Source organism: Lepisma saccharinum, chromosome 9, assembly GCF_977018435.1.
Source record: "Lepisma saccharinum chromosome 9, izLepSacc3.1, whole genome shotgun sequence".
Taxonomy (NCBI): Eukaryota; Metazoa; Arthropoda; class Insecta; order Zygentoma; family Lepismatidae; genus Lepisma; species Lepisma saccharinum.
Window position 1 is genome coordinate 88,402,238 of NC_139237.1, and position 15,865 is coordinate 88,418,102.

Genomic DNA, 15,865 nt, shown 5'->3' on the forward strand with positions numbered 1-15,865 from the left:
CAATATAAATAAATGGAATACAGATTGTCTTCGAGCTTACATTGTTAAAAAGGAGCGGATACACGAATTACTATGCCAATAATTATTCAATACGGTTTTTTGTTTGTCAGGAATTATCACTTAAACTATTGCATGTTGAGCTCGTGCCTACCTAGCCGCCTCTGATGAAATCTACCATTCTTCAGATTCTCTTTAAAATTCGACTCTGGTCACTTGTAACGCGCTGGGTGCAGACACTGTGCATAGAACCACAGTGTTTTGCGATAAGAAGCGGCCTTGAATAGCGTGAGTGAGTCACTTTGATCGCGAGCAAGCTGGACTACCAAGCTTGTCTGCCTTTGAAAACCAAGTCATTTTTTTTCACGGTTTCCGAACGCGATTGCTATTGTAGAAGTATATATTCTCTCAAAAGAGCAAGAAGGAAATTCGACCAATGTTCTCCCGACGTCTAAAACCAACTATTATCTATTAAACGAAAAGTTCAAGATTGTCAATAAACGGTTTAACCTATCTGAGCATAAGGTAAATGTAAATACTTAATTTAATAGAAGGGTTCTCCAAAATTTCTCTTCCACTGTCTACGTAAGGTCAGTATCCAGGGGAGGGGCCACGTGGGCCATGCTCGCCCCTCGAACCCAAAAATATTTAAATGTGAACCTATAAATAAATAAATACGAAAATAACATCGTCGATTTTTGAAATGTGTAAAAATTTCAATTTTGCTCTTGCATAAATGAATATGTTTCTTGCGCAAAAGTCTTCAAGCTGCAATAGTGGGTGGTTTTAGTTTTATAATAATTGATGCAAGGCTAGCAGTGGTCCGATTCACCGATTTAGTCAGGACAGTGCGTTACTTTCAATCCCTGTCCCGACTTTTTCGAACTGCAATCGTGATGCCAGATGTCTCTTTATTATTGTTTTTTTGTTAACTCACAATTAGACATGTTCTTTATTGTATGACTAATTCTAAATACCCAACATAGAATTATCATGACTTTTTAATGGCGCTCGCACTATTTGAACTATTTTGTAATATCTGTCTGTCTGTCTGTCTCTCTCTCTGGTCTACGTCAATGACAGAAATACAAGCAATATTCTTATTTATTTTTAACCAATTAAAGGAAAGTGTAAGCATTTAAAAGAAATAAGAAAGATCATCACTGTTGCTCTTCCTTAGAAATTGTTGTTCTTCCAGGAAGAAAAATTAGAAGAATTTAGTCCAGCACCTTAACACAGTGTCCCACGAGTCTCTCTTGACTAACACTGTCAAATGTGACATGATTTTATGAATAAAATTTTCCGCCTGTTTACGTATAACGTTGCACAGATTTGTTAGTTCTCACACGTGTAATTATTTCGTGTTACCTTACGCAACAGCAAATACATTTCATAAGACTTTTCTGGACACAAGACTTGCATCAGTAAACAAGCATTTTGTCTGTTACAGTGTCACAGGAAAAGAACATCGTCCTGTAACGTTCAAGCCTCTAGATATTTCCCATTAATAATGTCTAATCACAATAATAAGTTAGAAGAAATAACTCGCATTTTCACAACTACCAATATTCTCGTTTCTAATCACTTCGAAAATTATTTCTCGAAGATATCGGTTATACTACAAGAAAGCAAATCAGAATTAAAGTAAAAGTTCAACTACACGTATACCAAACGACATTTACAATATTGGAGGGACAGAATACTTAAAAAAAAAATGTTGTTTCATTCGAAGGTAAAGGCGTGGTGTAGCGGTTCTTCTACCTGGTTTAAGGAACGAAAGCTTGTAGGGTAGTGGTATAAAGAATATTAAAAAAAAAAAAAAAGTGGCTACCGTTCAGGATTGTCAATCTGGTGGTCGTAGGTTCGAACCCTTCCGGTGGCAGAAAATTTTCGTACGTTTTAGACATATCCGATTGTGAATCCCTTCCATTAAACAAGAGCATGGTAACATAATTTGTAATAGCAGTATATAGTGGATACATTGTTCTGCATATGAAATTTATAAAAAAAAATAAACAAATAAATGAATTGACACACGTTCAACGGGATATTTTTATATATAAGATCGTGAATTATGATACTCTAACGATAATTGTGTACTGCTTCAAAGACATTAACAAATATTAATGAAATAACTATTTATATGTGTGGCAATTCAGGACATGCTAATTTTATCCCTTTTCCCACTTGACTTCAATGCAAGGATACCTCCGCAAATATCGAATGAAAAGTTCTCATCATGTACAATTCTCCATTAAATGTTTTCGCCGAGTCTTACTACTTTCGTTTTCTTTGTTACAAACAATACTTGTTTACACGTTACATGCAGGAGAGTTACAACTACATTTCTCATTGGTCAGCTCCTTCTACCTGGCTTAAACAGCGAAAGCTTGTAGGGTAGTGGCTACCGTTCAGGATTGTCAATCTGATGGTCGCAGGTTCGAACCCTTCCGGTGGTAGAAAATTTTCGTACGTTTTAGACATATCCCATTGTGTTCATTGTCCACGCCGTGTGAAAAGGAATGATTCAGTTTGGAATTAACCATGGGGGAGGGGAAATATTGAATTACAAAATCTCAATTTCAACGAACCGAGAAGTGGAGAAAAATTGAATAATTCTTATAAATATTAAAAATTACGTTCATTTTTTTTAGTGGTGTAATCGCAGGTAAAATCAAAGATCTTACATGGAAGATTTTAATTTGCTCTGAACTCAGCCAAAAGGCATTTCGCACCGATCTAATATATTCTCCAATACATTTCAAAATGTTATTGAATGTTTCATGTCGATAATTTGACCAATGCATCCATTCTTGACGCTCAGACGATATTTTCTGCAACTACCTCTTCTCTCCAGTTCCTTCTCCTTCTTCTCTCCCCTCTTTCTCTTCTGCTTTTATCTCATATCGCCTTCCCTACTTTTCTCGCATCTTATCTCCATCCCACTCTTCTCCACTCCTCTTATCTCCTTTCCTGTCTTAGATTTCCGACTCCACTGCACTCTCTTTTTTCGTTCTTATCTTTTTCTCTCCTTTACTCTACTCTCCACTTCCGTCTTCTCGTCTCCTCCTCTCCTCTCCTCTCCTCTCGTTTTCCTCCTCTTTTCTCTTCTTTGTTCTTTTTTTCCTCATCTCTCCTTGAATCTTTTTCCATTCTCCTCACTACATCTCCTCTCCTCGTCTATCCTATCTTTCTTCTCTCCTCTACTTTTCCTCTTCTCCTTTCGCTTTCTCTTTCTCCTCTCCTTTGTAACCTTTCGTTTCCTCTCACATCTTTTCCTTACTGTAGACTCATCAGAGATGAAATACTAGAAAACCTATTTTTTTCTTTCAGAAAGAATTTTGTCATTTGCGATATAATAGTGATATTTTTAATAATTTTATACAATAATAATTGTTTATATTTCTTTCGCGTATTTTATAAATATCTATTGTGCATGTGGCAACCCTGAAATTGAGCCTAACTCTGCACGCAACCCACCAACGGCTTGTGTAAATTGGGTTGCCTAGTTTAAAATGTCGTTGTCCTAAAACTTTTGAGAGACACTGTACAAGTGCAATAAATGAAATAAAAAATTGAGTTCCTTTAAATGATGCCGCAAACCGTAAGGCTCTATGTCGAATAGTTCCCTCACAGTTGCAATTTGAAATCAGTGAGGTTTCATGTGGACACTCTGTGTATCTCGACTTTTTCCAAGATAGAATGATGAGAATTTGTGACAAGCTACTGCTACAAAGAACTACATTAAAAGTAAGAAGTGAAGCAGTGGTACCAACCCCTCCGCGCTGCACGCACAGTTCGGCAAAGTCAAAGGCCTCAAAGAATTCATCCAACCTCCCCTTCCAGGTCCTGTCCCACTTCTCCATGAGCTCCGAGTACTGGAATTCTGGCTCCAGGTTCATCTTGAGCCTCAAGAACTTCCAGTCTTCCAGTTCGAAGGTCCCCACGTCGATGCCCTGCTTGTGAAGACTGTAGAGCCTTGTACCGTGGGGTTTGGACTGGTGGCAGTACAAGGAAGTGCAGCGTAGTGTCACGTTGCATCCATTCTTCTTCAGTTCGTATATCATCTCGCTGCAGTCTAAGCATGGTGATGCATTGCAATACATATGCACTTCTCTACATAGTACAAAAGGAAAAACAGTGTGTTTCAAAAGTAATGCTACTTTATGAATGTGCTCCATTGGTACTGATCGATAACTCAAAGTATCAATGTGCCGTATAATACAGATTATCGAAATGTATCTACACAGAGAGAAGGGGAACTGGGGCACTTGCCCAAGGTCCCGTTCTAAATAACAATAATTTCGTACGGTTATTTACGAGTTTATAAGACGCTGGTGCTTCCAACTACGTAACTCATCTGATTTGATATTCTTTAAAAAATCCAAAATTACTGAATTTTTCTGAACAAAGAACAACATAAATACCGTCTACAAATAGGTTCAATCAAAAATAGTGAATATCTACTACTCGTTTAACCATAGAATAAAACCAAGGACTCAAAATATTATCTCAAATTCAGGCTCTTTGGAAACAATTTATATAAATTATTAATAAAATTACTATTAAAATGAAAATATAAGATAAATATTAAAATAAAACTAATTTCGGCTAAAAAAATAATAGAAGGAGGTGCTGCCATATTAGTATTTCTTAATGTAAACCATGGAGTTTGTAACAGCCATACGTTTGATGAGTGTGGTTAACGACCAACCTGTATGTGGAACTCTTGGATGATAGAATAAAAGAGAATAATGTGGAATATTCGTTGTTGTGGACATTGAAGATGTCATGAAATGTAAGTTTGATGATAATTATTTCTTTTGTATTGCAACTATTGGATTTGAAGCTATTGTTTCTTTTTCGTGTAGGTTGATTTTCTTGAGAGGTGGAGGATTAAAATATGATCCGTGTTTGAAATTATTATTTGGAAACTGCGTTCCTCTGATTAGCCATTAAGTGTACATTTATGACATCAACTGAACTGATAAAACTTTTCTCACATGCATAATGCCATTGTAAAGTGAGATGATGTTTCTCTTCGTTGCCAGAATCCGAGAAGTCTGATTGTGAAGAGTAAGAAACGTATTGCTACTTTACACAGACAGGTTGGTGCATGTCGCTATTAAATAGAATTATTGAAAATATGCTAATAAATATGAAGGTTCTAGTGATAAATAATTTTACTTCCATAGCATGATTAAACATCTTGTATAATAAGTTTAATATACTGAGAAATCATCTTCAATTCTTCCCCCCCCTCACTTTATCACTTTTAGATGGCGACTGCTGATAAGGGATGAGTCCGCCCCAGAAATAAAATTCTGGCTACGGGCCTGCTCATGTGAAACAATGTAAATTCACTACAGTATCGAAATTCAGTTGGATTGATTTGGTGTTTTAAGTCCTCTTTATGCACAGTAAGGCTAATCGGGACTGGACGTACAGTTTAAAGTGGGATCCGAACCACTATGTGCCTCTACCGGGTATCGAACCCGGGACCCCCGAAATTCAGTTAAAAGTAATCAAAAGATAATCAAATTATGAGAGAGAATGCTATTGGATATGATTAAAAATTTCCGCTTTGATAGGTAGAATAGTAGTTTGAAGTTCAACACGCTCAGTTCTGTAATAAAATATAATGAACTTGGCACGAATACACATCGAAAATGAAAATAAATACTAATTTAGAAACTTTTATTACCCTCCCTTAATTCTTGGTTTTAACTTTCCTTTTAATGCTCTTAGATAATAAATTAATTGTTAATTAGTGGCAATAATGTTTATGTTGTGATTGTGAGATCACTACTATAGACTAACGAACAAAAATCTCTGATTTCTTTCAGCCCGCCCCAGGCCCCGCATCATGATGTTTCAAAAACATTTATATTATGTCCATATGGATAAAAGACAAACAAGTCTGGCCTTCCTATAAGCCAAGGAACAGATTTTGGGATTTGTTACATCGCATTATTGTTCCTGGGATATTAATGCGTAAACTACCTTGTTCGAATGATCTAAATTCTGGATAACATATTTACTAAATTTGGGTTTAATATCTACCAAATATTATATTTATCTTAAGTAAACTCTTTAAAAAAATGCTGCTTTGTACCAATGCAACATGAGTTGTACATACAGATGAACCTAAACAAAGAAAACTATTTTAGACATAAATACACAGTAAAGTATGTAATTACTCAACTACACTTGATTACAAGAATAATGGTGCTTCTTGAAGAAAAGAATAGCTGCCATCTGTTGCTGAAAATTAAACATATCATCTCTTGGTCGACGAATATAATCATTTATAAGTTTGGTAGAGTTTATGGAGCATCTCAAAAGGTTAGGAGCATCTCAAAAGGTTACATGACGTAAAAGCTTTCGTCGAATATAAGGTGTTATGTTTAATTTTTCATAACAGATGGCAGATATTTATATTTTCAAAAAATACCACTATTCTTCACATTTGTGAAAAACAATTTTTAATTATTCATGTAGTTACCTACAATCAATTACAAAATAATTAATCTGCTAGATAATGAAACTGACAATCTGTTCGAAGTTGGAATGGTTTCAGTTATTATAAAGATAATGAAAATATATAGATATGATGGCAAACAATAACTAAGACATCTACGGCCAGACTGTCGATGGAGATTTGTGCAAGCGGTCTGCAGACTTTATGTTATGACTCGATTGGAGCCTCACTTCTACCAAACCTACACACTTGTTTATTTTACGGGTGAATAATTAGCTATTATATGCTTACGTAAGTAGGTTGGTCAGTTTAGCTTTGATGTTCTAAGAGTCAGTTCCATGTCTGTATACATGGGCCCCAGAAAAGGCATAAAAACATATTTTTTTTAGAATTGTAATCTTATACAACTCCATTCGATTCCCTCAGGGAAAATTAACCATGCCTCTGAAGATAGGGACGTGCGTTGGGAGGGCAGGGGGGTCTAACCGGTCCGTTGACCCCCCCTTGAATATTGGCATTGTTTATTTCACGTTACAAAAAATCAGAAAGTTTGTTATTTTTATTGTTATTGACATAAATAAAGTTCAAATTAGTTACTCGAACGAAGTAAAACAATGTGTTATATTGAGAAGACAAATACAGGCACCAGTTTGGTTTTTCACATTCTACCATTTACCAAATAATAAATGGTTTTAAAATTAAAGAAAATAGATGTTTGTGTGATAGATCATACAACATAAACACTGTTACTAAACTTTCCCCCTTTTTAAAGTTTTTTTCTTGAACGAGGTGCATAAAAGTTAATAACAAAATAGAAAAACTATTCATTACGGTACACTAACTGTAAAACAGGAAAAAATAGTAACAAACAGTTGTGCTGTATGTTTAATTATCTGGTGGAGGCTCCCCAATGATGTAACAATAAGAAGAAGAATGGATTTGGAATATAAGTGGTTTACTTTTATTAATTTATTATAAGAATACTAATCATAAGTATGATAGTGATAATTATTACTGTTCTTATATCCACTATCCAAGTTTTATCAATGGTCTTGACTCACCTTACAAACGTTTCTGGAGATGTCCATGGTTTAAACGTACATGTGAATCGAAATTAGACTAAAGTGAAAATGCAGAAGTGACATACCTTATTTTCGTCTTTCGTTGACCTTCTACGTCCTTAATCCTACGAATGGCGGAGTCCTCTGGGTGCCTACCAAAGCGATCATCTTCAAATATGTCTTCCTCTGCGCCGTCGTCAAAAACCGCTCTGCAGTATACTGAAAAATTCCTCTTAAAATACGGCCGCCCGTTTTCTGTGAACGTCGTCCACTTATCTTCAATTTCCTTCTCATCGGCTACCATTTTGGCTTCGACTTTTGGCTGTAAATAGAAGCTTGCCTTTCGTCTTAGCGTTATCAAGAACTGACAACGCCTTCTGAATTATTATCGCTTCCAGACGAGATAAGATACTTCACCTTCCTGATCAGGAATACTCGCGTGTACAGTCGTATGTGAACAATTATTGTTTGGCAAATTGTCCACGACTATTTATTGTTCTCTTGCATCCTGTGTGTTTTTAGGGAGTAGATATTTACGTATGCTGGTGAAGAGACTCTCAGCAGCTTTTTTGTCGTTTCATTTCAATACTTGAAGCTCTCATTGCATAAAACAAAGAGAATAAGCATGTTGATGATCAAATTGCTCCCTAATACTTATGCATTGTATCCCTCTAGGTCTAACTTATCGGACACCGTATTGAACACCGTCGTCTAATGACGTCACGATAAATATTCTCGTTGTTAGGTTAGGTATGTTAGGCTTGGAACTCTTAGCATAAATAATGCCTTTTTGGTCAAGCCCCGAAAAACTACAGTGTATAACAGGCTCTTTTAGGCTGACGTCAGTACACGACGGTATTCAATACAGTGTGCGATAAGCGACCCGCATCACAACTACACCAGAAAAAATGGTAAGTGCTCCAAAAATAAGAGTTTGCTTAATGTCAAGTAGTAGTTTTGAACCAAATATGCATGCGATAACAATTCGAAACAGTAGAAAGACACATCTTCACGCATAAATACAAGAAAATAAGAATATTGATGGAAGTAAACTATATTTATACTAAAAAATACACACATACTCACACTTTGCATATTGCATGCAAAAAACTACATGTCGGTGTTCATATCTTTGAGAATATGATTCTATATACTTCCTGAGAGTCACATTCCGTTGTATAACTTGTAAAATGTATGAAGATATGCCAATATTTCGTATAAATACTCTCTGTATTCATAAGCCCAGAGGTGTAACAGAAATAATCTTGTTTGAGACCTGCATTACGGATGGCAATGCTTTGTACTCAATAAAACAGCTCAATATCTTATGTATATTCTCTTTTAGCATAAAATGCTTATCAAATAGAAATTGAACAAAAATTACATGAGATTACAAACAAGGTACTAGTAATATCCAAGAAGGAAAGTAATGTGGCTCCGATATATTATTGTTGAGCGTCGTAATTATGTCGACGGAGTTTACGGATTAATTTTCTTGTTGCAACCCATTCGTAAAGTCATTAATTCTGGAAGTAAATAGAGAAACATTTAAAAATTGAAACTGAAGGATAATTATTTTTAACCGAACACTATTGTAATATCGCTAATGCATAAATAATTGTGTAAATAACAAAAATAATTTCGTTGTGCTGGGTAGTTGCGATTAATCAGCAGTAATTGGAAACAACATTACTGCTTGTATTTGTATTATTTAGCATCGCTTTTCTTCCAGTTTTAGCTAATCGCGAAGATGGGAAAGAGTGATGATTATAACTGATGAAGAAGAGACGTTCACAAAGAGCACATAGGATCAAGCCTATGCAGCACATTTTTCTAAGTATTTTCTGTCTATTGCCTTGTTCAACATTTTTTTAACAAAGATACAAAAGTGATTCATAGAGGGCGCTAGTACACTGTCAACGGAGATATTAATAATTAATTCTACGTAAAAATAGGGTTCATTCATTTTGCAATGGCTATTTTTTGTAAGAAAATCATGTGTTCTACCTGATATTATTCGGCTTCGTTTGAAAGTTCATGAGGGAACATTTTCATGTGGGTGCACACACATATGCAGGAACGTTTTTGTTCTTGTCACAATTAGTATTACGTACTGTAGTAGACAAGTCAATCTGAAGTGTTGTTACAAGTTAATCTCAAATTCCAAGGACTTTTCTTAGTCTCCTTCATCTTCCTCTTCATCTTTGATGATTCCGAGCTTCTTCGCGACCGACTTCACATTGTTGATCACTTCCTCCTGCACTAGATTGAAACTCATGGCGAGCAAAGCTATCCCGAAGAGTAGATAGAGAGAGCAGAGCGCGATGCTCACCTCGGCATTGTCCTTCACTTTCTGAGCAGGGACGAGGTCACCGAATCCAATGGTGGTCAGGGTTATGAAGCAGAAGTAAGAGGAGTCCAGAAAATCCCACCCTTCCCACTTGGAGAAGAGGTACGCCCCTGCTAAAATGTAGCTGACCACTAGGAAAACGCACAGCCATATGGGAACAGGCCTGCTCCTGTCGTGGGGTTCCTCGTCGTAGTCATAATCAAGCACGTACTCGAAGTCATCAAACTCATCTTCTCGCAGCTTTGCAAGCCTGGAGCTTCCAGGTCTTGTGTACCTGTTGAAGCCGCCCTGGCGCGGGGTGACGGGGGTCTGGGGGGCAGACAGGGACTCTGTGTACCCACTTCGACTCTTCAGGGAATCTCTCGTCTCCAGTCCGGTATCGTCGTGCTTGGCGTTGGCTGGAGTCTTGAAACCTTCCTCCTTGTCCAAGATGTACTTGTTGGAGATGACTGGAACGCTCACGTTGTCCTCAGCGCCGCCTGCCGGTGCCGGATGGAACGACTGAGCATTTGTGGCAGGAGCTTGCAGAGCTGTGTCGGAAGATCTTGAGTGCTGGGAAGTTCTGTTTCGCTGCAAACCTGACCCCACCATGGTTAGCTCTCTCTCGGGATCATCGTAGTACCTGCAAGCAAGGAAAAAAAGCTCAAGCTATCCCGCTAACTAACAGTTGGTGCAAAGATTCAAAGAGGGCGGGATAACCATACAACACAAGTCAATTCATGATATTCATGTAAGCATACCATGATTAAAGTATTGTAAGTCAAGAAATTGTATTGTTTTATTTTGTGAAGACTTGCACCAGTATTAATACCAAATTTGGAACAACACAATGGTGTTGAAACTTGTACGATGAAAAACTTTCTGTAAAAATGAGTATCTGAGCTTTAGTACAGGAGAAAAACATGGTGTATCCCAGAGTTAACTATTTTCCTTATTAAATTAGAACGGTGCTTGTTAAGACAATTGACTTACGCCTACACTGGACTCAGTATCTACAGTATTTAAAGTATTTAAAGTAGGACATGAACCACTTTACTCTTCCTGATTGCAAGGTTAGGTGTAATGTATGTAAAGTCAGTTTATCGGAACTAGACTGCGTGAGTCCAGATAGCGAGCCTAGTGGGCGTGTAGAGCCTGAGCAAGAGGGTTAGCGATAGGTGATGGGTTGAGATGACGTCAGCGGCTCTTGATTGGTTGTTACGGGAGTTATGACTCGCTCCGAAGCTGTAAGTGCAGAACAGCAACAGATGTTATGGAAATAATCTCACTCTAGCTAGCGAGCCTACCAACAGTGTAGAGCGTAAGCAAGAGGGTTAGGGATTGGTGCTAGGTTGAGATGACATCAGCGTTGCACTTGCTGATTGGATGATTCAAGTCTTATGACTCGCTCCGAAGCTGAAAGTGTATAACAGTCAGACATGTTACTAAAAACACTTCTTACTCTACTTCTCTTTGTAATCAAGTGACACTGACACTGGGTACGCATTATTATTTACGGGAGGACTTAAACTGTCAAGATGGATAGTAGGCTACATAGCTACTTTCTAGGCATGTACAATGCAATATTTCGTATATTTCGACTTTAACCTGTAGAGCTGTACATCTATGTATCTTGGTGAACTTGGTGTAGCTACGTGAATGAAGATACAGATTCTGGAATGTCTCACTTTAGGCGTGTACTTTTAGGTCTAATCTTGGTTGATTATCATTACACTTGACCTTCAAATTCCTGAACACCAACGCACGACCTGTTAATATCTTCAGTTGTTAAAGCAAAAATCCCTTCATAGACTCGCCGCCTCGCTCACTATATTTTACCATAAGTGTCCATGTGTGTTCCAAATGGAATGGAAATAGGAGCAGCTTCTTGACATACCTGTAATCAGTGTCAGAATACGAAGACCTTGTCATGACACTGTCAGAGAGTCCAAGCGCACTGTCAGCTGATCTTTGTGAGGTTCTGGCTGATCGCCTGAACGATGCTGGTCGGGAACGTCCTTGATAACGCCCTCTGCGCAAGATCAGAGAAAGACATAGTAAAACAACTGAAAGAAACTCTTTTATACTTACTCAGTGCTTTGAAAAATAAATAAAAAAGGACAACGAAAGCAAAGCATGTGTAACTCAAACTTGAATTCTAATGGAATTTTAATTCTGAAAACTAGAACTTAGGCTACACCGTCAGAAACGGCTCACAATTTAAGTGTAACAGCTGAATGTGTACATTTACTTACGAACTACATCACTACATGTACTGTAATTCTTACAAATTTCTATACCCCCTCATCTTAAGTAATGAAACACAAATACTAACTGTGTTCTGCACATTATGCTTAACAATGCTTCAACAATGTTGTTAACAGGACCACTAACTTTATGGTCCTTGTGGATTCTTTGTGTATAATTCAGGATTTGCACCAGTAGCACCAACTTCACATAAATATTGGTGAGGAGTAAGATTAACACAAATTATATTTTTTACATAAACTCTTGAGGAATCGGGGAGCAGAAAGTGTTAGTGATTTACACTGTTTGCATAAATGTTAAGCCTAACAGATTCGCTTCAATGCGTTTCCTGTGGAATATTATTTTGGATCTACATTTTCGTGAAGTTTGGGTATTTTCTTCAAATATTGCCGCATCAGCATATTTTGTAAAAAAAAAAAAAAAAAAGTTTCCTCATGGAACAATATGAAAGCACATAATACATGATAGAGCCAGATTACTTTCGTAACATCTCCAGCTGAATGCGCGAATGGTTTGCGAGCCAAGTAGGCGTGTAGAGGATGCGAACGAGAGTTAACGATAGGCGCTGGGTTGAGATGACGTCATCGGCTCGCTTGGTGATTGGTAGCTTTCGGGAGTTATGACTCGCCCCGAAGCTGTGAGTGCAAAACAATCAGAAATGTTGCGATAAAATCTTACTCTAATCTCAGTCGCCGAGCAGTTGGCACAACTTACTATGTAGACGGAATTTTGATGTTGGAAAGATGTATAAGCTCAGTTAATTCGTAGAGCTCCCTCTTTTATGTAATTACACAGTTATATCCTTTTCGTGTAGCCAAGTCGAAATGACAACATACACATCATCCTATTACATATATTTTCTTTAGATAACATATTTTTAACAAAAGTAAAGCAATATTTGTGTTATTTCTACAAGTTACATTGAGCAATTCTTTGTTAAACATTCAAAATATGATTGTCCTTTAAAAAATCGGATCCTTGTGCGATTTTGACAGACCAATCACATTACTTTCACTTCTTGATTTTGATTTAAATTATGAAAGTCGCACTACAAAAATCACGGCCCTCTGTCTTTCACTTCTGTTAAATTTTTCAAATCTACTGATTCTAGGAATAGTGATTACAGGTCAGCACTACAGCTAATGGTGCACTTGAATTTAATAAGTGGCACAAGAATGAAGAAAACAATCGAAGCCGAAAAAATATTATTACATATTTCAACATATTTCAGTGATTTGCATATTTACATATTTTATGTACAATATTTCACATATTTGGATACATAAAAATCCAGACCTTACTTATTAGCAATGTGTTTCCACACCTCATTGAATTAATTTGTAAATTTTTTTAGAAAATCAAAATTTTCGAGCGAGAGCAGTAAAGAACTATGGATATCTAAGTGGTAGATCCCCCCCCCCCTCGCATCTTTCAAATGATCCCCGATTACTATTTTTGCCATTATAACAAAGGTTAAAAGTGAAAACCTTTACAATTCCAGCCCCTCTGAAAAAAATTCAGCGTACGCCAGTGCCACACACTACATATCAATCCTACAGGTCAGCTGATAATTCTGTAATTCTTAAATATTTTCTAATTTACCGTATCCTAATTAAAATTAGAATCCAAATTTGAGTTGGCAAAAATATAAAAATCCATTAAAAACAAAAACGAAGAAGCAAAACACAAAAAGAAGAGAGGAAGGAACCGGCGAAAAAAGTTCCAGCTAAAAGAATCTGGCCGTCCACGTCTGGTTCTTCTTGTTCAACTGTGCTTAATCACTAGCTGATGTCTGTCCTTTATCTTCTTCGGTAACAATTGAAGGTCTTGTTTCGATGTCAACTTGAAATTTACTTATACGCAGTGACTTATCGGACTTGGAACTTTGTTTTGAGTAACAATGGAAACATTGTTGGCACATTACATTATGATTTCATTTACAGCAGCCAATCTGGCTATAGGCACCTTCAATTTTCAATTGCCTGTCTTATACACATGCAGACTGTTAAGAATAATAGAAACACTGCGTTCTATGATGTGTATTTGTTTGGTGCTGCCAAGTGGTGGCCGAGTGTAGAACTTATCAATGTTGGTGAGTAGTATGTGTGGTAAATCACGGAGTATTCTGTGTTAACAGTCTCGACTGCATGGACGTTGATTTTTCTTGTTCGTTTTTTTTCTGTCTGTAATATTCTTGTACGCTAAACACAATATATGCTAGTGCTTGAAATTGATACTTTGATTATTTCTTCAAATAACTTTAACACAAACAATGTACATTCCATAGAGGCATAGATGTTTGACATAAGTAATGTATGTACACGCACTAGTTATCAGATTTTGCATTCAAATTTCCAAGTAGAAGATAGTTTATGTAAATCTTTACTGTAGTAATGAAACTGAAATTCATCTGAAACAAATTCAGTTCATTTGTTATTATCTTTACTTGCATTGTCAATAATTTTATACTTGGCGATTTTACCTCAGTGTGTCATGAAACCAATAGCACAAACTAAAATATGGATTGTGTCTATGTCACACATACACATTCTATACATACATAATTCACTGATTTACAAAAGAGCAAGATTACATTTGACAATTTATAAATCTGTGATATACAAGAACATATGTAGGCCTCCCAGACGGCGCAGTGGTATCGTTGTTGCCTTGTAATCAAGGGGTCAATACAATAAATTGATTGATTGATTGAGTTGGTTTAAAGTCCAATTTATGCACAGTAAGGCTAATCGGGACTAGACCTAGAGTTTAAAGTGGGATCCGAACCAGTATGTGCCTCCACCGGGTATCGAACCTGGGAATGCCTCAATAAAGATTTATCAAAGTACTACCATACATGGCCGGGCCCTGTGGCGGAGTGGTTAGCAGAGCTCGCTACAACGCCAGTGGTTCCGGGTTCGAGTCCCGGGTAAGGCATGGGTATTTGTGTTTGTCCAGATGATAAGAAACTGTGAAACTGAAACAAACGAAAAGTGTAAAAATGAGAAAAAGTGTGAATGGTGGGAGATACATCCGTGTAGGGAGTATTTCCTTTAATATAAAAAAAAAAGTTGTTAGCACATCGCGCTACGACGCCAAGGATCCCAGGTTCGAATCCCGCTCGGGCTTGGTTGTTTGTGAATGTTCATTCATCAATTTCATCATTTCATCACTCATCCCCATCTTCGCAAATTACCCAAGAGGCACAAAACGCGAAGTAAAATAAACTAAATCAATAAATATTACCATACATGCTATCTTTTGTTTTCAATTGCTTATTTGTCAGGATTGGGGAACTAATTTCAAGTTCAAATCGATGATTCATTAACAAACGCACACGCCGATCACACCCCACCCCCTTCCCAGAATATTTCCGAACACACATTTATCTCTTTCGGAAGTACTTAATGTACTGTGGCTCATGAACGTGTTTGCTTTGGTTGTACAAAGTTCAACCTTCATATACTTGTACATACAGGGTGCGCACAAATTATTGGTCAATTTTGTAAGATCATATTTTCACCAATACTGAACAGAAATACATGATACTACCACCATTTGAAAGATAATTATTTGAAGTTTCACACAGACCTTAAATGCTTTCGATGTGTGGCAAGAAAGACGCCCAGGAAGTACTCCCATTCTCGCTAAACCTTCTCACGCATGTCTTGCGTGACGTTTCCGATGGCGGTTTCCTTGGTCACCAGACCTCACAGTGTTCGATATCTT

General features: G+C 37.1%; 2 protein-coding genes across 3 annotated transcripts in view; both read right to left on the reverse strand.

Annotated features, from left to right (window-relative positions):
• The window catches only part of LOC145992814 (caspase-1-like), a 29,115-nt gene extending 21,235 nt beyond the window's left edge, over positions 1 to 7,880 (reverse strand). Inside the window, exons 1-2 of the mRNA XM_083129202.1 lie at positions 7,626 to 7,880; positions 3,774 to 4,113 (exon numbers count right to left, since the gene is read on the reverse strand). Coding sequence (XP_082985328.1) covers positions 3,774 to 4,113; positions 7,626 to 7,843 — 558 coding nt within the window. The 5' untranslated portion in view covers positions 7,844 to 7,880. The remainder of the gene's footprint in view (positions 1 to 3,773; positions 4,114 to 7,625) is intronic.
• Positions 7,881 to 8,587: 707 nt separating this feature from the next.
• galene (potassium two pore domain channel subfamily K member galene) overlaps positions 8,588 to 15,865 on the reverse strand; it is a 111,279-nt gene continuing 104,001 nt past the window's right edge. Inside the window, exons 3-4 of one of the 2 annotated variants that reach the window (XM_083128556.1) lie at positions 11,766 to 11,900; positions 8,588 to 10,511 (exon numbers count right to left, since the gene is read on the reverse strand). In XM_083128556.1, coding sequence (XP_082984682.1) covers positions 9,716 to 10,511; positions 11,766 to 11,900 — 931 coding nt within the window. In that variant the 3' untranslated portion in view covers positions 8,588 to 9,715. The remainder of the gene's footprint in view (positions 10,512 to 11,765; positions 11,901 to 15,865) is intronic. The other variant, XM_083128557.1, reaches the window with a different exon arrangement.